This window comes from Colias eurytheme, chromosome 1 (assembly GCF_061535395.1).
Source record: "Colias eurytheme isolate Ceu_HAF_F1 chromosome 1, ilColEury1 Martin Lab GWU primary, whole genome shotgun sequence".
NCBI classification, from domain to species: Eukaryota; Metazoa; Arthropoda; class Insecta; order Lepidoptera; family Pieridae; genus Colias; species Colias eurytheme.
Genome location: NC_142980.1, coordinates 1,799,583 through 1,826,889, shown reverse-complemented (window position 1 = coordinate 1,826,889; position 27,307 = coordinate 1,799,583). Strand labels below are relative to the sequence as shown.

The window sequence follows — 27,307 nt, the reverse complement described above, 5'->3', positions numbered from 1 at the left end:
TAAACATCGGTGAATGCAATTAAACATTCCGTGAGGCGAGATCCTGCCTCGATCAAAGCAGCTATAGAACTGAAATTGGTGCGATCAGCGAAGAGAGCAACCCTGACCTGCCACCCTTTTTTTTACATAGTGGAGAATGCATTTAGGCATACCCAGGGCACTCGGGGGAAGAGCCCTGGGTTATGTCGGACTCACCCTGCTGAATGCAGGGTTCTACCGACTAAACTCCACTGTGTTCCGCCGTGCCGCTTTATTGACGGGGCCGCGGGTATTCAGTAGAACCGCGTCCGCAGACCCGTCAGCGGCAGCCTATCTCCAGGCCCAACGCGAATGTGGCGGGAGGCCGCCAGGTCTACCTGAGGGGGCGGCGTGAGTGGAACACTTCTCACGCCGCCTCTCCGCACCGGATGATGGATTATATCCCCGTTCCATCATCTGGAGACCTGCCGCCCTAGGTTAAACTGATTTATATGCAACTGAAAGCTTGAAGCGCGTACAGGTCAGATTTACAAACAAGATATAAAACATTCAATAATAATTTCTCATTTCGATAAAAATGAAAATTACTACTTATGTATAAAAACTGTAGGTAATTAGGTATCAACCGTGGCATAACATTTACCACAAGTTTACCACCTAAAATTGATTCGATTGTATTACTAGATTAAAAATAATGAGTTATTATAATTATCTTCTTATTTATATTATATATAAATAAAAACTGAAATGATAAATTGAACAAATTCGAAAATAGTTAGTTACTACCGTTTATATAAGAACTATTATTATTGGCTTGAACTTTTGTGTTAAGATAACATGGAACTTAATTTATAAATAGGTACTTACGGAACCGATTCGAATTTTCGGCTTTGCAAGGCTAATTAAGTCTGGATCTGGTTTTGGCACTGGTGTATTTGTGAGGTAAAACCATTCCGGGAACTTGTAATCATATTCCGCTCTATACACGGGATCGTCCGGACTCGGAGGACCTTTTCTTCTTTTCTGAAACAAAGCAAGTATATTTTAGTACTAGCGGTACCCGGCTTGGCCCGTGGTACATATTTCGCAATAAAAGGTAGCCTAGGTTCTTTCTCAGTCTAAAGATTGTCTGTAATTTCATATTACTTATCACCTATTTATCACTACCCCATTTCACACCAATGCTGCAATGTAATATTATAGGTAACTACTTATTACTTACTCAAAGGACATCATAAATTAAACAGACAGGTCAACCGAAATCTGATTCATGTTTGTATTCCCTGGTCATGATATGAATGTTTTCGATGTAAACAAGCTTTGATGCCCTTTACGGACTGTCAATATTCCGTTTGTAACGGAAACTGAGCTCGTTTATTGAAAACCTTGTTGAAATAGTGACCAAAATACGCAGAAATGGCTAACTTTATATACCTAAGTATCTGCATAAGCGTATACTCTGTGGCATAAAAAAAATATCCCTTTGTTTTTAAATATATTTTGTTGAAGATGAAAACCCGTGGAATGTTCATTGAGATACTATTTCTACGTATAGAGGAGACACCGCCTACATCACATAAGTTCCGCTCAACAGAGGTCAACCGGCCACACTGCACTCTTTAGCGCGATGGTCACGTTCATGTCATGCATGGGCTAAGGCTATAAACTAAGCTTGGCACCGACTTCAAACCTATTTAATAAATAGCACATCGAAATAATATGTAGTAATTATTAATATCAAATCTTTTTTAACGTGATAACGTTTTTAAAATCGTTTTAGTCGGGTGACATGTTCAGAAACTTGTGACACACCAAAACCTCACGAGCGCGATCGCAGGTATAACGAGAGAGAGACGGACCGATCTCCCGTCTCATCTCGAGCGCTGCCACCAATAATACGCGTTATCACGTAAACATCTCGATCGTAAACCTACTTTACAAACAACCAATTTTTTTATTTCTTACTTTTTCGTTTTTGAAGTCGGTTGATTTTAACGTAGTTATTTTTATTTGATACTTTTTAATGTCTTTTCAACACGAATCAAACGAGCCCAAACTCGATAAAGTTGAGTCAATATAATATTACTAAGTTCCTATGGCCACCTTCCGATTCCATCATCATATCAGCTCTATGTCATGATAATGTTTGATCGCTATCCAATTTACATACTTATACAAAATTTCAACTCAATCGGTTACTGGGAAGTGAATCAAAATTACTTGCTAGATTTCAATTAAGTCATCGAGATCAGATAAAAAAGCTCATAAAATAATAACGAATAAAATTTTTATGGGACCAATTATTCGACACTATTCCGCATCAAACAAAAAAAGAATCACGGAAATCGGTTCAGAAACCTCGGAGTAATCGATGTACATACATAAAAAAAATATACCGGCCGAATTGAGAACCTCCTCCTTTTTTTGAAGTCGGTTAATAAATAAAAATACAAGGTCCAAAGTCCAAACTAGGTCACATATTCTGCTTCATGGATTGATGTAGCTTGTCAATTACTTCCAGGCTTCGTTTTCAGTTACAATGTCTGTAATATGAGAGGATAGTGCGATGTCGGTTTAATCTATTTCTGCCCAAATTTGTGATCCGTTGAATGCACAAAACATTTACAATTTGAAGATGTTTCAGAACGAATGTAGGTACTTTTAAATTATTGATTTAGGAGTATCGAATGCAGATAATTTGGTCACGGTTAGGAGGAGCTTACATCTAGGCCTATTTTACATTTCCCAACGTTAAAAAAGGCTGAGTACATGACGGTGTTATAAGTCAATAAATCTCATAATGCACAATAATGTAGGACGTCTGCATACGTGATTTAATTAATATTCCCCGGTTAAAAATCCTGTCATTCATTTTACCGTCCACACTCCTGTTGTGGTCCTGTTATACCTTTGTTATCGGACATGCATTGTTCGTTGTTTGATCGAAATAGCTTTCTATTGGCACTCATAAGGATTTATAAACTAATGGAATTTCACAGTAAAAGTTCCGAACTTAAAAAAAAACAAATGTGAGCATTTACTGTTTTGAAGATCATAATTATTATAATAGTGAATTCTATTAGTCTTCAGAAGAAAGATAAACGTATGATTTTATGATTTATTTTTATATTCTCAATTGTGTTTGTATGGCCGGACGATGAAATGTACTATCCATTATATGAAATATCTGTTTGAAAACAACGGCTTATTGAAACAAAGTCTAGGGAAAGGAACCTATATTTAAAAGGAAATCGATCTGAACTGGAAGCCTTCAAAGGAAGAATATAATTTTAAAGGCATTTAATATTCCGATTCGAAATAATCTGCAAGCTAGACAATATTATTAATATTTTCTTCAATATTATACGACTCAACGGAAATAAACATGAGACTTTGTTGATAAGCTTAGCGATAGTATTAAAGCGATCCTACCTACACCATTAACTAGGTCATATCTTCTGGTCTTTGTATCGTGTACATTGTACATGTATATCCATAGGTACATAATTTTAATCACAGAGGATCCTATTTACATACATTGTCCGCATAAATGTAGGTATTTTGAGCTTAGATTTTGAGTCTGTGCAGGAAGGAAGGTGGAATTCCTCCATCGAAAAAGGGAGGATCCTCGACCAGTCTACTCGACTGGCCGGCCGTTAAGGCCCCAATGGATGATGTCGGAAATCTCTCTGTAGCGAAAATTAGTCGCTACAAGTTTCTTGTTATGAGTTATGACAATCACATTATGTAGAGAATACACACATCAACAAAGTATAGGGATATTTGGTATTCGTCAAATATCTAAAAATCTATGAAGAATTTTGTGATATTGTAAATGGAAGAGTAAAGCCCATTAAACGTGATTTTTTTTTCGTTAAAAATGTTATTATTAAAAAAAATTCGCTCCAAGGTTGAAATTTGGACGATAAGGATATTCATTTATTATTAGAAAATTATAAACAACTTCCTTCCGCGTACGCTGAAGCTTTGGAACGATTTGCCACCTGCGGTGTTCCCGAACAACTACGACATTGGGGCCTTCAAGAAAAGAGCTTATTAATTGTCCATAAAAGGCCGGCAAAGCAAGTAGTGTTACAAGTGTTTATGGGCGTTGGTGACCACTAAACATCAGGTGGCACACCTGCCCCTTTGCTTGCTCTGACATAAAAAAATGAAAAAAAAAGGACTGATTTCTCCAAATGATGAACTCCAGACTTTCATAACCCGATAAAATCGCCCCGCTACCGCTTCCGCTAGACTCACGTCAAGGCTTAAAGTCTCGAAGATATAGAAGACAAAGGTCACTGCAATGCTACTGACGGTAAATTTAGATGTTGTTGATCAATACATATTACAATTTCATATACAGTTACAGTTGTTTGCGCTGTAATTGATCTGTAAGCAATTTTATCGATCTCTCCGGGTAAATAATTTAGAAGAAGGGCTTATGTGATGTTTACTTTTTTTTGTTGGAACTTTGCATAAGAAAAAAAAAATTGATGAAATGAGGATCCATAATAACCACATAATAACCAAATATATTTTTTATTCAGATGGTATTTAATCAGTGTTTTGGTGAATGTGTGAGTTGTTGCGTTGTTGTGATCGTCGTGTTTCGTATCGAAAACATATCACGACGGTCTTTAGTAATAGATACGTAGTATATTATTAATAGTCTGTGGTAATAGGTAACGTAGTTAGTTAAGCAACAGAAACCTACCATGTGTTAAACCGTTAAAGGAACTTCAGGCATTCAAAAGTGTGTGTACAGGACTTACTTGAGGAGGTTTGAGGGTCTTAATATTACAATCATTGTAAACACGAAATAATTTAACTCAGTCTTTACTGCATTATTTTCTATCCGAAATATAACCATAAATTTTAAACAGATGTAATACCTACAACGAAACGTATTTTACAGGCTGGACTCAAATGAAAGCTCACTTGAATTGACAATAATCTCCGTTCTACAAAGATAGATGGAAAATACAGTAATCTATAGATTTTGCCATTTTAAAGAACATTTGAAACGCGAGATTTCATTAAATCCTTCCACTAAGATATTGCCAGCTCAATTCGAATCGTAGTTAGTTGTATCAATTCCCGTTATGATATAAATTGGTATTTACTAATGACTAGCTGTTGCCCGCAGCTTCACCTGCGTGCAAAAGATTAATTTTCATGGTACAAACTTTCATAAGTACTAGCTTTCTGCCAGCGGCTTCGCCCGCGTAGTCAAAAAATAGGTGTGGCACTCTAGGACTGCCGCGGTAAAGCAAAGCATCGCTATGCCGGTTGGAGTGGCGGGCGTTAGGTTTTTTCGTTACGGAATTTTTACATTCGGTCGCCGCGCTCAAAGTCTGAGATAAAAGCTATGCAATAGCTTAAAAATAAACAAAATAACTCTTTCAAATCAATAATAATTACGTAAACATTCGAATTCTACCTGTGATTCTATAATACTTAATATTGTCCCCGTAGATATTTGAACACAATTTGATAAAAGTTACTAAACCATTACTAAACAAATACCTAGTTCATAATCTGCAACTGCGCCTGCGCAAACTAAAATTTTGTAATAACAAGGTTTGGAAGCGTGCCAATTCTGTTCACGCTTAACTCAGATACCATAAAAATAAATTTGTTTGTCTTTCTCAGTTTGGCAGTGGGTGTCACGGTGTTTGCTACTAATTCGGAAAGCTGGCTCACCAATTTTGGATTTCCTACCATCCCCCCACTGGTGAGTATAGGACTTTTCAATATTTCATGTGAAACAGTCGTCTTTTACTGTCTTTTTGAAATCCACACATTTATATACAAACACTATCAATAATAGGCAACATAAAGCAACAGATGGCTATTTCTTATGAAAAAATAGTTAAAATATGTCTTAGTCTATCATTCGATAAATATCTTACAATTTATAGTGTTACAATTAATGATTTATCCCTGGGACATATTAAATATGATATCTGGATATTACTTATAAATTATTTAGCCCACATAATAAAAGCTCTATGGCATTACGCGCGTCACACACGGTGAAGATACTATAATATTTTATGTTAAGATTCTCTAATATAAAATATTACAGTATCTTATGGTATCCGGTATCAGCGTTCTGACCATCATTTTTCTTTTTGTCATTGCGTACTAAGACCCCTGTAGAACCGCCATCCTGTTACAAATGACCCGTTTAACACAAAATTAAGATACTTACAACGTAAGGGTATTATCAAACCTTTAATGAAAAAGATGTAAAATTATTTGAAGCATTAAACTAGACTTAAAATCCCTACATATCAATACCCTGTAATTTACCTATTATATTAAAATAGTAAAACGTATAAAATAAATAAAACATTCCTGTTTATTACACAAACATTAAGTTTGTTTGAATTAAAACTAAATGTTAACCATGTGCATTGGATAAAATTTTACACCTTAATGGTAATTGATTTCAATATTAATAAACATATATACACGTGTTTCAGTTTTATTTATAGTTCCTTAATTAAAATTATTTGAATGTTTTTACGTTAGCCGTTATACCTATAATGTAGAGGTATAACTTCATATTGACTGACCGGTTGGCTTGGTTGGTAGTGGCCCTGCCTTCCAAGCCAGAGGTCGTGGGTTCGATTCCCACCCGGGGCAAATATTTGTGTGATGAACATAGATGTTTGCTCTGTGTCTGGGCGTTAATTATCTATGTAAGTATTTATTATATATGTGTGTTTATCAGCCATCTGGTTTCCATAACACAAGCGAAAGCTTAGTATGGGATCAGATCGTGCCGTGTGTGAAAATTGTCGTGAATATTTATTTATTATATACCTACTCTTGATATTTCGCAGATATTTTTTGATAAATAACCTGCCTCGAAATAATGAATTACTAATGGAATGTGTGTTTGTCCGCATTAGTTTCACGTGAAAGCAGAACTATTTTTTTATACATATTACACTGTGGTTCTAAATTACGTTGACAAATTTAAAAATAATAAATTTCAAAAATGGAACATGCTGCGTTGCTTTTGTTTTTTATTTATTATTTTCACATGTTTTGGCGCCAACTTAACGTTATTTGTGAAGAGAATAAATAAAAAATTAGCTATTTTTTACTATGTCTGCTCAACGAGGTGCAATAATATCCTTATATGAGGCTGGTAAGCGGCAGTGCGAGATATTGCGACTTCTCGGTATCAGTCGGCAGTTAGTTTCTTCTGCTATTAAACATTACGATGAGCTTGGCCATCTTGGTGATCGTCCGGGAAGAGGCAGAAAAAGAACTGTGAGGACGCCTAGGCTACGACATATTATCGTCAAACAAAGATTGACCCGCAATCCACAAGCCAAGGTAAGAAAAATGGCTCGAGATTTAGGTGTAAGTCATTCAACGTTACAACGAGTTGTTAAAAATGAGCTCAAGTTAACAGCATACAAGCTGCGAAAAGTGCAGCGGTTGGATGATAAATATAAAAAATACGCCTTGAAAGATGTCGCTACTGAAAGCGCGCTCCGCTGGTGAAGCGTTGAAAAATATTGTTTTCACAGATGAAAAAATTTTTACGATTGAACAGTCTCATAACCGCCAGAACGATAGAATTTACTCTTCTAGTCGCCCTGGAGCCACAGCAATTATCCCCCATCGTCAAAAACCGCATTCAGTCATGGTTTGGGGTGGCATTTGCTCAACAGGCAAAACTCCTCTCGTTTTCGTAGAAAAGGGTGTGAAAATGAATCAAGAAATATACCGACGCGATATTTTGGAGAGTGTAGTTCTTCCTTGGAGCCAGCAGCACTTCGGCGACCAACCGTGGACTTTTCAACAGAACTCTGCTCCATCTCACAGGGCCTCAAATGTGCAGCAGTGGTGTATGGACCCAGAGTTCATAAGTTCATAACTTATTGGTTTGGTGAATACACCAGACCTTAATCCAATGGATTATAGCGTATGGTCAATTCTAGAGAAGAGGGCCTGTGCAACTTCACACAGAAGTGAAGACGCGCTGAAGGCAACACTTACTCGTGAGTGGGACAAAATATCTAAGTGAAGAGGAGGTACGGAAAATCGTCGAAAACTTCAGAAAACGCTTAAGTCTTTGTATTAAAGCTAAAGGTGGTTATTACCCGACTACGGCAAAGCAAAAGGAGGGTTATGATTTTGACAGGCTATGTATGTATGTATGTATGTATGTATATATGTATGTATGTATGTATGTATGTATGTATGTATGTATGTATGTTCATCTGTTCCCTCGTAACTTCTAAACTACTTATCAGAATTCGACAAATGACATATCATTAGAAGCATCTTAATTGTCCGCTGGTTATAGGCTATATGGGGTTTCACAAAATCTAATGTGGCGCCCTCTAGCGGACAAAACATACAGAGTAAAAAAATAAAGTTAAGATAAATATGCCGTGTTTGGTATCATTTGAAAGCTTTTTACTTGCACATTTTGAATATATATATATTACTAGCATTTCCTTGTGACTTTACCTGTATTCATGGGCTGATTGCATATAATTCACATCTTTTCGTTCATAGCTTCTTTATTAGTTCATCAATTTAACTTTTGTTTTATACTTTTTCAGCGTCGTTTTTTGTCGTAGTTGGGTTTTAGTTGTTTTACTTTTTATCTTGTTTTGAAAATAAATAGATATTTACGTTAAAATAATACTGTGTTTTAGTAGTCACCGTTATTCTGTGTAAAAGAAAAATATAATAAATCGTAAAATAATTTGTCAACGTATTTCAGAGCCACTCTGTAATGTGGCTAAACAAGTCTTAATTACGTTTTTTTTATTGACCGGGTAACTCATTCCTTAATCTGTCGTTTCGGAATTCGGATGGACAAGTGTATGAAAGACGGCATATTTCTCTCCGTATTTCTAACACTGCTAAAGCTGCCCCGTACTCTATCAAAGGAGTTCTATAGAAGCTGTTTTTTATATCTACTATTTCTTCTTCTCTATAGTTAATGGCTCCACAAGAGGGACTGTGCCAATATACAGTGTAAGTGTAAGGAAACAAGAGCACAGCATAAGAAACAGGAAATACTCAAAAACTCACTCAAACATGTATTTATTCAATTAGACATCTTCGAGAAGCACTTTTGAAACGTCAATACATATTTTTAACATTTACCACCGACCGGCAAGAAACTCTATACCTTTAAGTCCTGTAAAGATAAAATCTAACATGTGTTTTGAAAATTGAACATAGCGTGACGTAAATAAAATATTTCAATACATTTATCAAATAGGAGATCGGCAATATATTAAGATCGGAATATATTAAGGCACAGCTTTTACTATTATTTTCTCTAATGTATGCAATATGCATCTAACTATATAATATTATACATATGTAATACGGGGATTACTATGGCTTACTAATTAGCTAACTAATGAATGTGAATTATTAATAACAAAAGCTACTCTAGTTTTATACGCATTTTAAGATCTACTATCTATCTAAGGATTCATCAATATTTTCAAAATAAATAATTAAACAGAAATGGTTTTGGGATTATACAGCGCATTCGCGTTATTCTGGTTTGTAGGAATAACTAGAAACATAAGTGGTTAATTGCGCAAAAATCGTCGAAAGTCAAAAAAGAAAAAAGTCAAAATCTTCTATTAAACTTATGAAAGTTTACTTTAATATAAAATACTTCATTATATATAATTACTAGCGGTCCGCCCCGGCTTCGCCCGTGGTACATAATATTTACGTTTTCTCTACATAAGAACCATCCTCGTACTTCAAGGAATATAAATAAAAAAGAATTATCGAAATCGGTTCAGCCGTTCTCGAGTTATGCGCTTACCAACACATTTTGCGATTCATTTTTATATATAAGAGAAGATATATAAGAAGAAGATGAAAGGTATCGTTGTACTAAATGTCAAAAGTGAAGTTGTTCACTGAATTTAAAGTTAGAAAATACTTTGTAAAACACTTTCTCATTTTCATGTTTTAATTAAAAATTAATTGTAATAGCTCCCTTGTGCTTTTAATTAAGTCAATTTTAATAGTTGCCAGGTGCCATTAATAATATTTCCCTCTACAAAGTGTTTTAATATCAGTACTAAATAGGTACAAAACCTTTCCATGATTTTTATGTAAAAATTTTTATCGAGTTTTTTGTAAATATTTGATTGCCTTTGTATTTGACAGTTCCAAAGTCAACAAATCGTTTGCAATGTGCCCTGAGGCTTTATTAAAATAGTGTTTTCGAAATAAAAACAACCCGTTTGGTCAAAACACTTCAGGCAAATTGAAATGACCTATTGGTACCTATATAATATATGTAGGTACTGTAATATTTTTGTAAGCTTTGCTGTTGTTATCCTTATCGGATACCGACGCCTATTGTCACGTTATGGGCTTAGGCGAGCCGCCAAGTCGCGGCAATGACCACGTAAGCGGTGGGGGTATAAGGCCTGGCTGCCGCCGAAGGTGAACAGTGGCCACCGTTGGGTTTTAGTGGGTATGGCTTCTTGCGAGTCCCACATACCCCCTCACGCAGAAAAACTGCAAACTGCAGAGGGGGATGCGTAAATGCATTTCCCAACGTAAAAAAAAAATGCTTTGCTGTTTCGCATGTGGGGTGTGGAGGCAAATGCATAATCATAATCATACAGGTATGATAAAGATTTGAGATTGGTATCAAACATATTTATTAGGGTGCAGATATAGGCCCTTGAATGGTTTTAAATTGAGCATTACATTGAATTTCTAGCGTTATGAAATTACACAGGTAATATTATTCGCCTTAAGTATGAAGATGATTGCCACATTTGCACAGCCGTAAATCAAGGCTTCCTGGGTTCGATTCATGTGCTAAAAATATTATGTCTTGCTCTACCATAGACAGCTGAAGAGTTTTCGTGTGTTTTAACGTAACATTTAACGTGCGTACCAGTTTAAAAAAAGTTCTCTTACAGGCGATGTGTTACGTACAATTGATGAAACTTGCCATTATAATAAAAACCTTATTAAAATAAATATATTACAGGTTCGAAACTTACGGGCGGTGGCGATGAAACACCCCCCATCAGTGAAGAAGATCTGGAGCAACAGAAAATTGAACATGAGCGACAAATGCAGAAGGTATTTATTGAAATTATTAATACACTATTGAAATTCAAATAAAATTATTATAATAATATGTATAGAGCAGATAAACATAAGCATGCATAACAAAACTAGCTTTCCGCCCGCGGCTTCGCCCGCTTTGTCTAAAACATAATAAATTACATACTAAAACCTTCCTCTTGAATCACTCTATATATTAAAAAAACCGCATCAAAATCCGTTGCGTACTTTTAAAGATTTAAGCATACATAGAAAGCTACTTTGTTTTATACTATGTAGTGATTATGTTAGTAAAAACTAGTAAAAAGGGAGAAGTCACAGCTATTTTGCACTAAATACTCATAAGAAAATAAGAGCCACTAGTATATTTCAGTTTTGGTTTACATATTTTTTACAAAAATGTAACATGTATCCAATCAGAAAAAGAAATCTATTATTCTAGTAACCCTTGTTATCTTTTGAGTGTTTATAAAATATTACGGCTATATGGAAAAAGCATATTCAACGAAAAAAGACATTTGTGTGAATTGTGAATATTATATTTAGGTATATGCAATTTATTATAACTTTCAAGAAAACACACAACTCATTGATGATATCACAGAAATACCAGATAGTTAATAAATAAATTAATAATGTAGCGGTTTGCATATATGTAAATACAACAATGCTTTGGGCGTGATTTTTTTCGCGGAATGTCTGTTTTCAGTGTTGAAACGTAACATTAACGCCATGGTTGAGCTGGTGGTTATACCTATATTATGATAAAATATTAAATTCTATGTTAATTGCACAAATACGTTAATAATATGTATTATATTACAATAATTCAAACCACATGAAACATTACAAAAAAAAAACATTTCTCGACTAGTTGTTGTGATTCAATAATTTGATTACTTATTATACCCTTTAATCACATAAAATGCTACTATTTAATTTTTCGGAGACTTTGACTATGACTTTGTACAAACAATACCGTATTCGGTACACTATATTAAAAGGCCAACGCGGATGTCACAAAGCTTCGAATACAATACACGTAACGGGAATACGATTTAATTAACCCGACATTATTTATTTTCGAAAGCGTAAATGCTGGTATTCGATCTTTTGTCTCACAATTTTCACGTGGTTCAAAATAATTATTAAATTCACATATTTTTGTTTATCAGAATTCTTATTTACACGTTCTTCACAAAGATTGCGTTGCTTGCGTTGTTTCATAAAACACTTTTATATATTTTCATTTGCAAAGCAACTTCGTTCCCTAAGATTTCAGTACTACTGAAACACTGAATTGCACAAAGATTCATTTCATACATTCGTTCAAAACATCTATTGTATACAAAAATGCACAATCTATTTAGCATCTGATCTTTTTGAACTTGATAAATATCGTCTTAAGTATTTACTTTGTTAAATGTTTTGAAAACAATTTCTTGTCTTCAAAAATCTTTAAATATAATACTGGGGTTATATGCAAATAATTTAAAAATATAATTTTTTGAAACAGACCTTAAAATACCTTTACTACCTATAACTTGTAGCTGCTAAACCTTTTAATGAAAATTTTAAATTGATTGTATCAAATATGATGAAGTTGTGCATCTAAGGTTTGATTCATAATTTATCTTTCTAATATTCTATTTTATTCTTAATTTCACTGAAAACAATATTTCGCAAAATCGTATTCACATACGTGAACATAATATTTTGTTTTTGTCTTTCCAGGATGCAGGCAAAAAGTAATCTTTGTGTAATATCTGTCAACGTATTGTTCCATTAGATTAATTAGTCTGAGAACAGGATTTTATTGAGTTTTTCTTCTTTTCTGTACGTTTTTATGTTTCAAAATCACGTCTAGTATCGTCATATTTTACATACTTTCATAAACATTAAATTCTTTAACAAATGTTAAAGGAATCAATAACGTTAAGCTTTTTAGCAATCAATAAAATCTCGGAAATATTCCTACTTGAGTTAATAAAATAGTTTTTGTAGTAGCAGCCATAATGTTATGAGCTTATGATCCTTTTAGCTTATTTTATCTCTAGCCAGGTACATCTCACTTCCTTCTTCGAATATTAATTACGCTTCATACATTTATACCAATTCTATTTAATGTTTATAACTTTCGCAAGTTCTTAAATCAAAGAAGCAACGTTTCGAGGTGAATGAATCTATTGAATGTGATAATTTTATTCCTATAACAGCCAATTTTTCGAACCGCACCGGTAAATTGGTTTTCGTGTCGACAGTTAGATTCAGTTGAGGGTCTTCGTGAACTCATTTTATGTACCTATTTACAATTTTTTTTACAATAATAGAATTATTTGTTTGTCGAGTCGTTAATTATCAAAGTTTTATAAATCTCAATATAATATTATTAAACATTCTTTTTTACGTTAGATCTTATTGGAATCTTTATTCAAGGGTTATTATGAATAATTATCCATAATTAAAACTACTAAGACCACAATAATACGTCTTTAAAAACATTTAATTAAAAAAGTATAAGGCCTAAAACGGTATCATTTCTTAGGTATCAATATCAGATTACTATACAATCAAGTCATTTGATAACGGAACGGATCGACATTGATATATCCTGCCTAATTAGTCAGCATCCGATAGATTTCATATGCTGTGCAGGATAGTATTTCTCATCTATATTCAATGTAACTTGGCCTATGAGTTACAGCAGCTATAACTCATGCGTACATATTATGGTCATTTTTGGTTAAAATGATTTTTTTAATAGGAAACGATGCATTCGAATCCCGCTCCGTGATCGATGTATTTCTATTCTGTAAAATATTCTCATTTATAAATCATTTTTTAAAACCAAATAAAATATACAGACACCAGTGGTGGTTTCCCATCGGAAATCATGGGATCCCATACCCTCATTACTTGCACGGAATTAGGAGTTTTATTCAGTTATAATAAGAGTCCGACATAACCGCCCTTCTGCCCTCGACGACGTAACAGAGTATTCATGTAGAATTTCCTCACGTACCTAATAACTGTCACCTATTACGCATTATGGCTGTACTTATTGTATAGTAACTACTACGCATTATGGTACCTACTATAGCAATCTGCAAGACTAGTTATAGTTCGAGTCCAAGAAGTAAGATCAAAATTAGATTTCACAGCTAGATTATACTATTAACATGACGTAAGCTCTTTAACCTGGAACACGTGAGTGCACTCTTGCTGGCGCTAATGTTCTTCAGGATTCCGGTTTATCCAATTTTTCAGTTCCAAGTATAACACGATTGGAGAAGTGTCAAGCTTAATAACTGTTTTTATAGAAATACGAACAGGGTAATAAAATATACATTCTATACATTTATTCAGAGGTGCGAGCACGAACGCCTACGTTAATGTTAAAGTATTCGTATTGTCAACCAGAACATTTGCATTTGAATTATAATATACAATAATATAATGCCGTGTTTAAAGTAACAATTTTTAATATGTACCTGTTAATGACGTCGGTGACGATACTAATACTTTTTGTACCCGCAACTTCCTTCCGCGTACGATGAAGCTTTGGAACGATTTGCCACCTGCGGTGTTCCCGAACAACTACAACATTGGGGCCTTCAAGAAAGAGCTTATTTGTCCATAAAAGGCCGGCAAAGCACCTGTAACACTAGAAGTGTTACAGGTGTTTATGGGCGGTGGTGACCACTTAACATCAGGTGGCACACCTACCCTTTTGCTTGATCTGACATAAAAAAAAATACTTTGTTAATAGCTTTCGTGCTCGCGCTTCAAAAAAGTGTCGCACAATAGTGACACAGGCATCAAAAAAGTGTCACAAGCTCGGGATTTACAAAGAAGCAAGCATGTTTTATACAAATACGAGCAGGATAGTAAAGATCCCGTTTATTCTAGGAAAAAGTGTCTCAAGCAAGGGAGGCTGAGGAGGTCCGCATGCTGGACATAGAACTGCTTCACCAGCGGGCGATTGGGGCCGAAGAGGAGCAAATTAAAAGAGAGGTAGGCATTTGTAAATTAATTAGATTTACGGCCTGTTTCTGAATTGAATTGACATAATAACGCATTAAGAACGTCTCAAACCATACCATTCAGTAACTGCTGATATACAAACAGCCGATTTCTGAATTGTGAATTGATTTTGGAAAGCTTATGTCAGTTACAAGAAAATATTTAAGCGCCAATTAAGTACGGTTTGAGACGTTCTTAAGTCAAATACTCCACTAAAGCGGCTGTTAGAAGGTTGGTAGACATTCATTTATTTGGCACCAAAACAAAAATACATTAAAGCAAAAAATCGAATAGTTAGGATCAATACAAATGTCACTATAATTATGAAAATACAAATGTATCGATGGAAATAGTCCCCACATCAGCAAACGTTACAGACAAAGTTTCTGTAGGTAACACTGCTTTTCAAGGAGGATCGTTGTAGAACTTACCAGTCACTCGAAGGTGACCTGTAAAGAAAAAGCAACAAATTAATATAATAGCCATAAATTTATGGACTATAGGAATATTGTGAATGTACTAGAGTTTCATATTTTCATACTTTGGGTGTTTTTTCCTTGAATATTTTAATCTTTATCATAATAATTGGAAAGTAATTTGAACATTATAGGCTGTCACCAACCCTCATGCAACCGATGCAAAAAAGTATTCACCTTCTCACCACTAGATGTCACTGTTTCCAGCAATCTGATTGGTTCCCGCGCTTTATGAGTGACACACTTTACCCTGATTGGTTTAGAAAGTTCTCTTGTAAGGTCAATGTCAATGGCAACATTGAAAGCGATGTACAGTGCCACAAACTTAACTGACCCGGTGGCAAAAACTTGAACTACGTGCCGCCTTTTGGAAATGTCACATTTTCACAGACTTTTCATACGGAATATTTTGTATAAATAAAATACTTTTTATGTTGCGTTCAAACAAACAAAATCTTCAGCTTTATAATATTGGTACATCAATACTCTATTTAGACAACATGAAAACTATAGATGAAAACAGATGTCAGAATACACTACAAAGTGTTTCAGTTACATTGACACAGTCGATCCAATACATCTACCAAATTCAATTATACAGATGATTACAGTGCCACAAACTTAACTGACCCGGTGACGGTGTCACTCTGTGGTGTCACTGATGTCGATTGTAGTGCCACCACAGAGTGACACCGTCACCGGGTCACTGCCTAATAAACTGCCGAGAAAATTCCATCAATAAAATGGTATTAAAGATTCCTCTTAGAGAAATACTGCGAAAAGGATACTTTTAAATTACGTCGTAGTTAATTGTAGGTACCAGGAATTTTTAATTCCGTCTTTATTGGAAATACTCCTACAGTAAAATCGCTGAAGATAATTATATTATCTATTAGAATGAAAAATATAATGGAGAAGTTTACTCATGTTGAAAATATTATATTCACCATAACAGTGTTAAAATATAGATCAAAACTAATCAATAGCCGAAAAAAAAATTGAAATCCATCAATAAATGACTGAGATATATAGATTACTAGAGGTCCCCCCGGCTTCGCCCGTGGTACATATTTCGCAATAAAAGGTAGCCTATGTCCTTTCTCGGGTATCAAAATATCTCCACACCAAATTTCATGCAAATTGGCTCAGTAGTTTAGGCGTGATTGAGTAACAGACAGACAGACAGAGTTACTTTCGCATTTATAATACCGATATGTTTTATTTTACTTTACTTTTATAAATTATCAAAAAAAAAAATTTTGTAAACTTCTCCATTATTGAAATAACAAACAATTCTATAAAATGTACTAATTAAATCGAACAAATTAATGAGGTATTGAAATTGATACGGATGTTTATTATTCGTAACTATGTTTGTTAAATGAAATGTAAATTATCGGAAGCGTTATGAGAGGAAAGTGTTTGTATGTAAAGTCAGCATTATTTAAAAGAATGCTGACATACATTTCATCATCATCATCATCATCATTCCAGCCTTTCAGGACGTCCACTGCAGGACATAGGCCTCCCCCAAAGATTTCCAAAACGACCGATCACCAGCGGCCTGAATCCAGCGGCTCCCCGCCACTTTGATCAGGTCGTCGGTCCATCGCGTTGTAGGCCGTCCCACACTGCGACGTCCTGTACGTGGTCGCCACTCAAGAACCTTTTTGCCCCAACGGCCATCGGTTCTGCATACATACATACCTACATTTACTGCTAGTTAATTAAGGATAATATAAGAACAGTCCTCCTGTTTGTGTAGGTACCTAAAATGTTTTATGTTTAGTTGGGCTAACATCAGGAACAGGATTTATAATAACAACATGTCTGAATTATACTTTTAAGAAATAGCTCTGTTTGATTGGTGCATGCTTTGTTAACCTTTAATTATTGCACGCCTCATAAGCGAAGCGTTGAGGTGGGTACTACTTAATCCAGTCTGTAGGTATTTATGCTCTACAAAAGGTGGCGTAGAAAATGTTTTGAAACAATATTGTTTAGGTATGAAAGGTTAATCAAAATCCAAGTTTTCGACCTTGACGGACCCAGGCGCTAGCCGCCATCTTGAATTAAAGGTGCTAAAATTAGGTATATTTTAAATAACTTCTCAATTGTTTACTAAATCACAAAAGTGTCTATGAGGGGTTCAAAGAAGACAAAATTACCTACATTTTTTTCATACATGATTATTCTGTAAGTCTTAAAGGTAAAAAGTTACAAGCGACGGAAATAATAATATTTACAGAAATCATATAATTTTAATTTGGTTTAAAAATTGTATAGCTATCATTTTTTAATTCTCTTTGATGGCCCGGGCTGGTTAATGGTGGCTTCTTCATTATCGTCGCTGAAATTTTCTGTTTCAATGTCTGTATTTTTAGTTTCCAACCATGAAATTTCGTCATCATGACCAGTAGAAATCGAAGACGCTGGAGCACGCTTTCTAGTAACTTTTTACGGAGGGGACATGGATAAGGAATCCTTAGAAGATATCCGATATGAACGATTCATAAAGTTATCGATAAAAAGTAAATTTAATCGACGAAATTTCATGGTTGGAAACTAAAAATACAGACAATGAAACAGAAAATTTCAGCGACGATAATGAAGAAGCCACCATTAACCAGCCCGGACCATCAAAAAGAATAAAAAAAGATTGCTGCACAATTTTTAAACAAAATTAAAATTATATGATTTCTGTAAATATTATTATTTCCGTCGCTTGTAACTTTTTACCTTTAAGACTTACAGAATAATCATGTATGAAAAAAATGTAGGTAATTTTGTCTTCTTTGAACCCCTCATAGACACTTTTGTGATTTAGTAAACAATTGAGAAGTTATTTAAAATATACCTAATTTTAGCACCTTTAATTCAAGATGGCGGCTAGCGCCTGGGTCCGTCAAGGTCGAAAACTTGGATTTTTGTTAACCTTTCATACCTAAACAATATTGTTTCAAAACATTTTCTACGCCACCTTTTGTAGAGCAGAGGCTTTTACATTTCCCCACAGACTGGACTAACTGTCACTTCGCGCAAAACATCTGATTTTTCAAACTTAAAATGTCTTTATGTATCATACATTGCACTTGTAAGATAATACATACACACACATATTAAGAAAAAACACTATTTTTAACGTTCATGATATTTTTGATGTCATTTTTGTTATTTAAACTAGTTAAAAAACAGTTTAAAAAAGTTCTGTCTTGGACGTCCGTGTGTCTGTATGTGCGGATCCTTTTTCTTGTTAACACGATAGCGACCGAAATACTTTACTAATCGAGTATTTTTTTTTCTCTTACGCTTGAGTATGCTCAGGAATAGAACCCTTTCATTTTTCAGGGTCTGATTCGATGTGGTTTAATTGTTATTAAATAAACAAAAATAATAATTAATAAATATTTATTAAAAAAAATTATGAGGCGTGCACTTTTGGATTTTCCAAATTATTTGTTACTTTCAGCAAGAACATATTATTATCTTGATGCATGTAATATTTATATTGTAAGAATCACTGTAAACAAATGTTGGTTGACCAAATAAATAATATAAAAAAAAACAGGATTTGTGGTCATTTTGTGCTGACTGAACTTTTACGGCAAGATGGGAGTGTATACAACTGTTAGTATTTTAGCTATGTATTTTAGTATCCGACTTCATCGTCTTGTCTGAATAAATAAATAAAATAAAAAGTATTCTGGTATATCAAATAAATGTATATTCACATACTTATCAACAACATTTAGATCCATCTATATCATCATCATCATCAGCTTTTTGTTGTCCATTGCTCCATCTATGAATTATTAATTTTCTTCTACAGTGCAATACTACGTTTAAAAATAATCTAATATTTATTATAAAGGCGAAAGTTTGTATGGATGTATGGATGTTTGTTACTCTTTCACGTAAAAACTACTGAACCGATTACAATTAAATTTAGCACACATATAGAGGGTAACTTGGCTAATTGTTGGCGAAATGCCGAAAAAACTAATTTTGGTACTTTATTCAAATCGATTTCATTTCCATATATAATATTATCGATTATCGGAAACAATTGATACGATTTCAGTAACCGACATCTCTACACGTGTCAAAAATCGATGTGTCACAGAAATCATCTTAGGTGGAAAGGACTAGTGTGCAATAATTCAGAACAGTTTCATTAAAACATTACTTTATGTAATACTAGCTTTCCGCCCGCGGCTACACCCGCTTTATCTAAAACATAATAAATTATATACTAAAATCTTCCTCTTGAATTACTCTATCTACTAAAAAAAACCGCATCAAAATCCGTTGCGTAGTTTTAAAGATTTAAGCATACATAGGGACAATATAGGGACAGAGAAAGCGACTTTGTTTTATACTATGTAGTGATTTTTTTATAAATTACATGACTCTCCCCTTACAGGTTCCATTTTTGTTGTCAAAATTAATGAAATGACAATAACAGATTTCGACAAAGTCCTTTGTAATTAATTAGCAGCTTTCTGACTGCGACATCGCCCGCGGTGTTTAAAACTAAACGGTATAATATAATATACATATAACTTATATATATAACTAACCCTCGAGAACCATGGCACGTTGCATGGAACAGTATTACAATCCCCATATATCCCCAACCATTTGTCGTTTTTGAATAAAACAAGACAGATAGAAAGACGCGGGAATGACTTTATTTTATAGTTAGAGATAAAAATTGTTTGAATTATAACGAACTTTTCAGAAAATTTCAAACCACAGTAAAGGTTAACTAAATTGTTCATTTTATATTTTCCGTGTTATCTAAACATAGCCAAAAACTCCTCATCATTGCACTAACTATTGCTTAGGATAGGATACACGTGTAACAAATTTTAGCATGTGTGATGTGCCAGTAATAGGTGGGCGAGGTAAAACTCAATTTAGGCATTTGATTGTCATCCGACAGCTGACTAAAAAATATTGGTATAAATGTCGGTGTTGAATTTTAGCTGGACATTGATTTTATTAAAGCACGACTGTAGTATCGAAAAATGAAATAATGTTAAAAATAAAAAAAAACTAAGCAGCCTTTAAATTGTCAGAATTAGACAAAACTTTCATGGGGTTAATTGGAAGGCACCAGCTTTAAATAAAAAATAAAAAAATCATCTAAAATGTTTCACCCAATCGAAAGTTCTGAGTTCTGAGTTATGTTATAAAAAAAATACAGTCAAATTGAGAATCTTTGAAGTCCTTGGAAAAATTATATTATGTTACTTTAGAAAATTACCATTTCTTTGTTTGGAAGATAACAATAGCAACGTAGTACTTAGGTAATTACATAAGTACTATCACATGTAGCACTTTCGAGAAACAGCGAATACGAGCTAATCGTGCGTATTGAAATTCGACCCGTGTGTGTCACATTCGTTAAAAGCACCTGTTACACGTAAAATATTGACTGTTTAATGTTTATCGTTTGGTATATTGAACGTGCTTATCAATTTTTTTTTTAATTTAGTTAATATTGTTTTAAACAATATCGTGGTATTTAAAACAATATTTTTAACAAGCTTCGCCCGCGGCTTCGTCCGTGTACTCAAAGAAAAAGCACAGCAAAGAGTGCTCGTTCCCCCCCCCCCCCCCCCTTTTACAGATCGATGTCAATGTTTTGTTCCTAAATAAACGATTTTTATTTTATTTTAATGGGCAGTGTGTTAAGGAATATGTAATATTCTAAAGACATTTCCTGTTCTTTCTCGTTGTAGATTGAACTTGGTTCCTAGTTCTCTATCGGCGGTATAAAATGCTATAAATCATTGCGGCAGCTTCGCTACGCTTTTTCTATTTTATAAAATAAAATGTTTTTATTAAATGGCAATCGATCCCCGACTCTTTCGATCTGGAGTCGAAAGCTCTACCCACTAATGAATAAACCACCTCTCCAACTACACTTTTTCTACTTTAAAAATGTTATAGGTAATAAGATTATCTAATATCTTAAAAGCAATTATAACGAACTAGATTTCCGCCCGCGGCTTCGCCCGCGTTTGCAAAGGAAAACCCGCATAGTTCCCGTTCCCGTGGGATTTCCGGGATAAAAACTATCCTATGTGTTAATCCAAGTTACCCTCTATATGTCTGCTAAATTTCATTGTATTCGGTTCAGTAGTTTTTACGTGAAAGAGTAACAAACATCCATACATCATACATATTAGATGAAAATATTCAATTTACATAAGCATTTCCCATCCGTGTAAGAGGGATTTTAAACTAATATCTTTATGGAAAAATATTGTACAACCTGACTAGTGTTCCTTTTGAGGTATTAAATACGTGTCTTTTTGACGTCCATAGCAAAGCTGATAAAGAATATCAATCCATTTTCATATAGAAACTGTATTATTATAATGAAGTGAAATATTACGAGTTGTAGCTGCAATAAGTAAAACAAAATTTAATTCCAATTAATAAATATTGTGGATCTTAAAAAGGTGGATGTAAATTTGCTCGTGCAGTTCAAAATAATGTTGATTATTTAACCTAATATAACAGAACTACAACTTTCATCCGGACAGAACTCAAACTACTTTCGTATAATTTACATAGATTCTCACAAAACGATCAATATGAGGTCTTATTAGTCAATTTCTGTAGATAATTTAAGATAAATATTAAATATTCTTTCGTCATATTTCAAAATTACATTAATTGTTCTCGCAACTCGAGTTCTAACACACGAACAGCAAGTTGTGAACGGCCTAGGCCACATGTCGACGGCAGTCGGCGGCACGTCGGCGGCAGCAGTTAATATGTCGACGGCTTGCCGTTCGTCTGTTAGAACGCTAACATCGATTAACAAAATAGTTAGAATGTGTTAGAAAAACAATCTTTTTTTAAAAGTGAAACTTTTATTACATCGTCTCAAACTTTTTGGCCTGTGTAGCGCATGTCGCGTGTATCGCGGCTGCCGAGTAGGTATACCTACTCGGCAGCCGACCGTCACGCGACATGCGCTACACAAACCAGTGTTCGGAACCGTTCGAACAGTTTCACTTTTACCGTGGTTTCATAAAACCACACAACATTTTTTAAATCAAATACTCTATAATTAAATTAATTTACCTAATTCAACAATGCATTTCGGAGATAATTCTTCATATGACTTTATAGTGACACTAATTTTCCCTTCTAGAGTGACCTAAGAAAAGCCAGTCTCACCCTCCTAAAGCTGCAATCCAGTACCAGCATAAGCGACAACGAAGAGATCAGTATACCACTTCTGGGACCATGCAAAGGTAAGGTACACACTCCACTTAGAACATGTTAGACTTTAGAGCAAGATATCTTACCTCAAACAACACCATAATCGCATAGCTACTTCTCTATGATACTTGTCTCAAAAGATAATCGTAATTTGGTAATTAACAGATTAGTAGTAAGCTTAGTTGATTATAATATATTTTTATGTGATATAATAATTAAAAAATTTATTATTTGCTTCTATTTTTACTACTGCTTCGATGAAGGTAATCTCTAACAATTAATATTCCACAATTCACAGAACTCCGCTTGTAAACATCATGAAATCACAAAGCTCTAAAGTCCTTACAAATTCCAACTAAAGGGAAAACATTCTAAGAAATAAGCAGCCGTTTGTTTTGACAACTTTGCACTGTGCCAACGATTAAGAAATATGTTAATTCATACGTAAAGACTTCGAAACTTCTAGAAAGATTCCATACTCGTATTGTGTAGTGCACTGTGCAATCGCGAAACTTTTCCTCTTGTAAAATCATACTTGTCATACAGTGTATTTTGATTCTAGTACCTATATGATGTGTAATATAATTGTTAGAAAGGGGTTTGGCCCAGCCAACTTTACCTAAACCCCTTTCTAGTTGGTGTTTAGTTGGTAATGAAACTTGGATATTTTAAAAGAGCAATATATTGTAAGCAAAAGTTATTTTGGACACAAAGTTCCCAAACCTCTTTCTTTTTTCAGTTAGTTAGTTAGTTGTTAGTGCATTTTGCAAACAAAGATGCATAGTATACCTATTTGTAGTTGTAATTTACTCTCTTAAATTAGTGTGTTGTGTTTAACTCTTAATTGATTCGTATAACGTATTTATTTACCCACCTCTACTAGTAAACTCAACGCCTTGTAAGTGACTTAGTAGTTAAATTACAGGTTCACTTTATCCCTAAGTGTTCTTATTAGATATGATCTAAGTGGTCACGGGTTAATCTTATAAGTGCCGACATCCGATCCCCATATGAAAGGGCTTCGGGTTGTTAATGAAAACGGCCTTTGAACTAAAATTACAGGCATTGTAACCAGAAATTCTATTAATCGAAGCAAATTGTTATCGATTATTGATACGCAAACCGTGTGTGAGCTACAATATGGCAAAGAGAAACAATTTTAAGGCCATATAGGCTTAACCATATTAATTTGGATTTAATTCAACATTTGCTCTTCAAGTTGTAAAAGAAGTACTTGTTACCACTAAGTCTTGCAATTTTTTTTATTCTGTTTGCATCGAGTATAGGTATATTATGTTCTGTGGTTTGCATCAACACTAAATAAGAAGCCCGATATTATTGGATAAAGCCTAATTTACATTCAATCATACAAGTAATTATTCTCTTGATGACACAGAATTTTATAGTTTAGATTTTTAAAGAAACACTTAGTTTTTATACATATATATCCAAACCAAAAGTAAATAAAAGCTAATACTAGCGAATTATTACTGTGCTTCTTTAAAAAATCTAAACTAGGTATCAATCATACATCTTCAAACAACATTATTCTCGTTATATTCTGACTGACCGCGATTGGCTTAGTTGGTAGTGACCCAAACCAGAGGTTGTGGGTTCGATTCCCACCCAGGGCAAATATTTGTGTGATGAACATAGATGTTTGCTCTGTATCTGGGTGTTAATTATCTCTGGTTTCAATAACACAAGCGAAAGCTTAGAATGGGTTCAGATCGTGCCGTGTGTGAAGATTGTGCTGAAACATTTATATTCGTGTGATTCAACAGAGAAATCAATGGAGAGCGTGGTCAGCCGTGAGACGCCTTGCTTCACTACCGGCAAGGATCTCAGAGCGTGGAGGATGTCCGCCAACGATGTGAGATCACGAGCGAGTCTCATACGAGTGTCTTCTTATCCCATGTAAGATTTAGATATATGTATATATTAAAATGATGATGATGAGTAACTTGAAATAATGGAATGGACATTACAAATCTACTGATATTGAAAGTGAAAAATTGCAAGCTTTTTGGAAAATATTCTTGTACTTAAGTGTGAAAATATAATATATCACATAGGTATTCATTTATTCTATACCTGGGCTTTTAAATACCTTTCTACCTAATACTTACAGAATTAATAATTATCTATTAACTCAGGCCCCGGAATCACAGACACAATAGAAAATCTATCGGGCCGTTCGATGCTCAATGGGATAAATTACAATATTTAAAAAAAATATACAATATAAAGTATTCCTACCTATTTTTAAACCTACTTGGAATTTATTCATCTGTTACTTAGTTGAAAACATGCAGTCTAATTAAATTACAGTTTAAAACCTATATATGTATTTTAGATACCTACATATTTCAACTCTTGTAGAATACAAACTTAAGAAAATATTACAGTTACCTGTTTAGTTTGTGGCGTATGCAAACATTCGTTTGATCGGAATCCTGAACGAATTTTGAAGTTTTTTTCTCACTTGAACTACATATAGATTTTATGAACGTGCTAATTATAGGTGTATTGAGTTACTTAATAGGAATATCCTACTAATAGTATAAATGCGAAAGTTTGTATTTGTATGTGTGTGTAAGTTTGTTACTCTTTCACGCAAATACTACTGAACCGATTACAATGAAATTTAGCACACATATTACAGAGGGTAACTTGGATTCATCCCGGAAACACCACGGGAACGGGAACTATGCGGGTGTTTTTTTGCAAAACGCGGGCGAAGCCGCTTGCGGAAGGCATATAAGTGAAAAAAGCATATAAGTGAAGATATATATATGTATAGGTAAGTAAAAAAGTAAAGTTCCGTGTCCCCTTGTGGGGTATGGGACAGATGCATTATACATATATACTGTTTCATTACATAAAACCGTCGTATGCAGGTTTAAAAATATGTACTCCATTTTAAAATAGAGTTATTTTACGTAAACTAGGTAATATATTATTTCACACCTGTGCTTTCACATAGTTAGAGATCAATAATTCTTCGTTCGTGTGACAATTTACCATACTTATATAGAAGGCAACTTTACAATATAATTGAATAATATCGGCAATTTGATAAAAAGAGTTTGACTTCATATTTTCCCACCTTTTATTTCTTAGTTTGGACAAGTTTATCTACAAATCAGATTTTTTTGTTAAAATTGGATCACTTCAAATCGCTTAAACCCAAGAAAGTGGTAAAAGACATGTGTAGGTATAAAACTTATGGTTCTATATTGTATAGGGTTAAAAACTGAACACTGTTTGAAACGAAACAAGAAAGGTATTCGTCATAAAAAAGTCCGATCTCGCTGTGGAATTCAAATATCGATACCGCGATGTGTACATTGAAAATCGTAATTACGTACTGGTCTGTTCTATAGATTGTAGGTTCTAGCTTTCCACCCGCGGTTTCGCTCGCGTTTTAAAAAAAACCCACATAATTCCGTTCCCGTGGGATTTCCCGGATAATACCGAACTTATCATGTGCCAAGTTACCTTCTATATGTGTGATAAATGTCATTGTAATCGGTTCAGTAATATTTGTGTGAAAGAGTAACATACATACACTGACATCCAAACTCACAAACTAACCCTTACGCATTTATAATATTAGTGGGATAGGATAGGATTTCCGACATAACCCACGGCTCCTTCCCCGGGAGCCGTGGGTATCTTAGGCAAGATTTCCCCACTTGAAAAAAAAAAAAAAAAGCATTTTAATCGAGTACAAAGAAATTTTCACTACAATATTGATATGATTGAGCTTAATACATTGTCCACATGTGTTTGTACGTGTATCGACAGAATCTATAGTGATATTCCTGGAAACAACACAATTAAAAGTACCTACACCATGCGTCCTCTTGAATAGAAGGTTGGGTATAATTATTGAATATGCGCAGATTTGAAAGAGCCCTTGTTAGTCACAGCTGTACCTACTATTAGTATGCAATCAATAGATATTCTGGACGCAGTTTTGAAAGGAAATTTGTAATCACGTATCCGAAACCAAATATCAAACCTCATAATCATATCTCCAATTCCGACTATATCTACGCTTCTCATTAGACTAAACTTGATTTGTTGTAGCCATTGTTCTGTGTCCATTTGAGGCATGTGTAGAATGTAATGTGTATATTTGGGGCTCAACATATTTTGATACGATATTGTTTGAATTTACGTGGGTTTTGAATGGAAACCAACTTATTGTTCTTGAATTTAATTATCGGGTGTATTTAGACCTCTGATTTCTATTGGTATGAATAGTTCTGTAATTTACTCCTTCATTGTGGTCATTATAGCATATATTTTGGGTTTCTTTTATCAAGCATATCGTAATTATGTTTCACACAAAATATGTATGTTTTATTCCTGTAATAATACTTCGATTCTTGGTCAAAACTGAAGATCCAGTTAAAGGTAAACAATACTAAGCTACCATGGTCTAGGTGGAACTCAAATTGCACACG

The 27,307-nt window shown here is 34.2% G+C and overlaps 2 protein-coding genes across 2 annotated transcripts in view; both read left to right on the top strand.

The window, feature by feature from the left end:
* The first annotated feature begins 5,642 nt into the window (after positions 1-5,642).
* The window catches only part of Hk (potassium voltage-gated channel subfamily A regulatory beta subunit hyperkinetic), a 38,009-nt gene continuing 16,344 nt past the window's right edge, over positions 5,643-27,307 (top strand). The window contains exons 1-5 of the mRNA XM_090120220.1: positions 5,643-5,719; positions 11,009-11,103; positions 14,998-15,102; positions 22,762-22,864; positions 24,617-24,749. Coding sequence (XP_089976346.1) covers positions 11,095-11,103; positions 14,998-15,102; positions 22,762-22,864; positions 24,617-24,749 — 350 coding nt within the window. The 5' untranslated portion in view covers positions 5,643-5,719; positions 11,009-11,094. The remainder of the gene's footprint in view (positions 5,720-11,008; positions 11,104-14,997; positions 15,103-22,761; positions 22,865-24,616; positions 24,750-27,307) is intronic.
* LOC149910881 (uncharacterized) lies at positions 7,105-7,509 on the top strand. Its single transcript, XM_090106878.1, has one exon. The coding sequence runs from the start codon at positions 7,105-7,107 to the stop codon at positions 7,507-7,509; it is 405 nt and encodes a 134-aa protein (XP_089963004.1).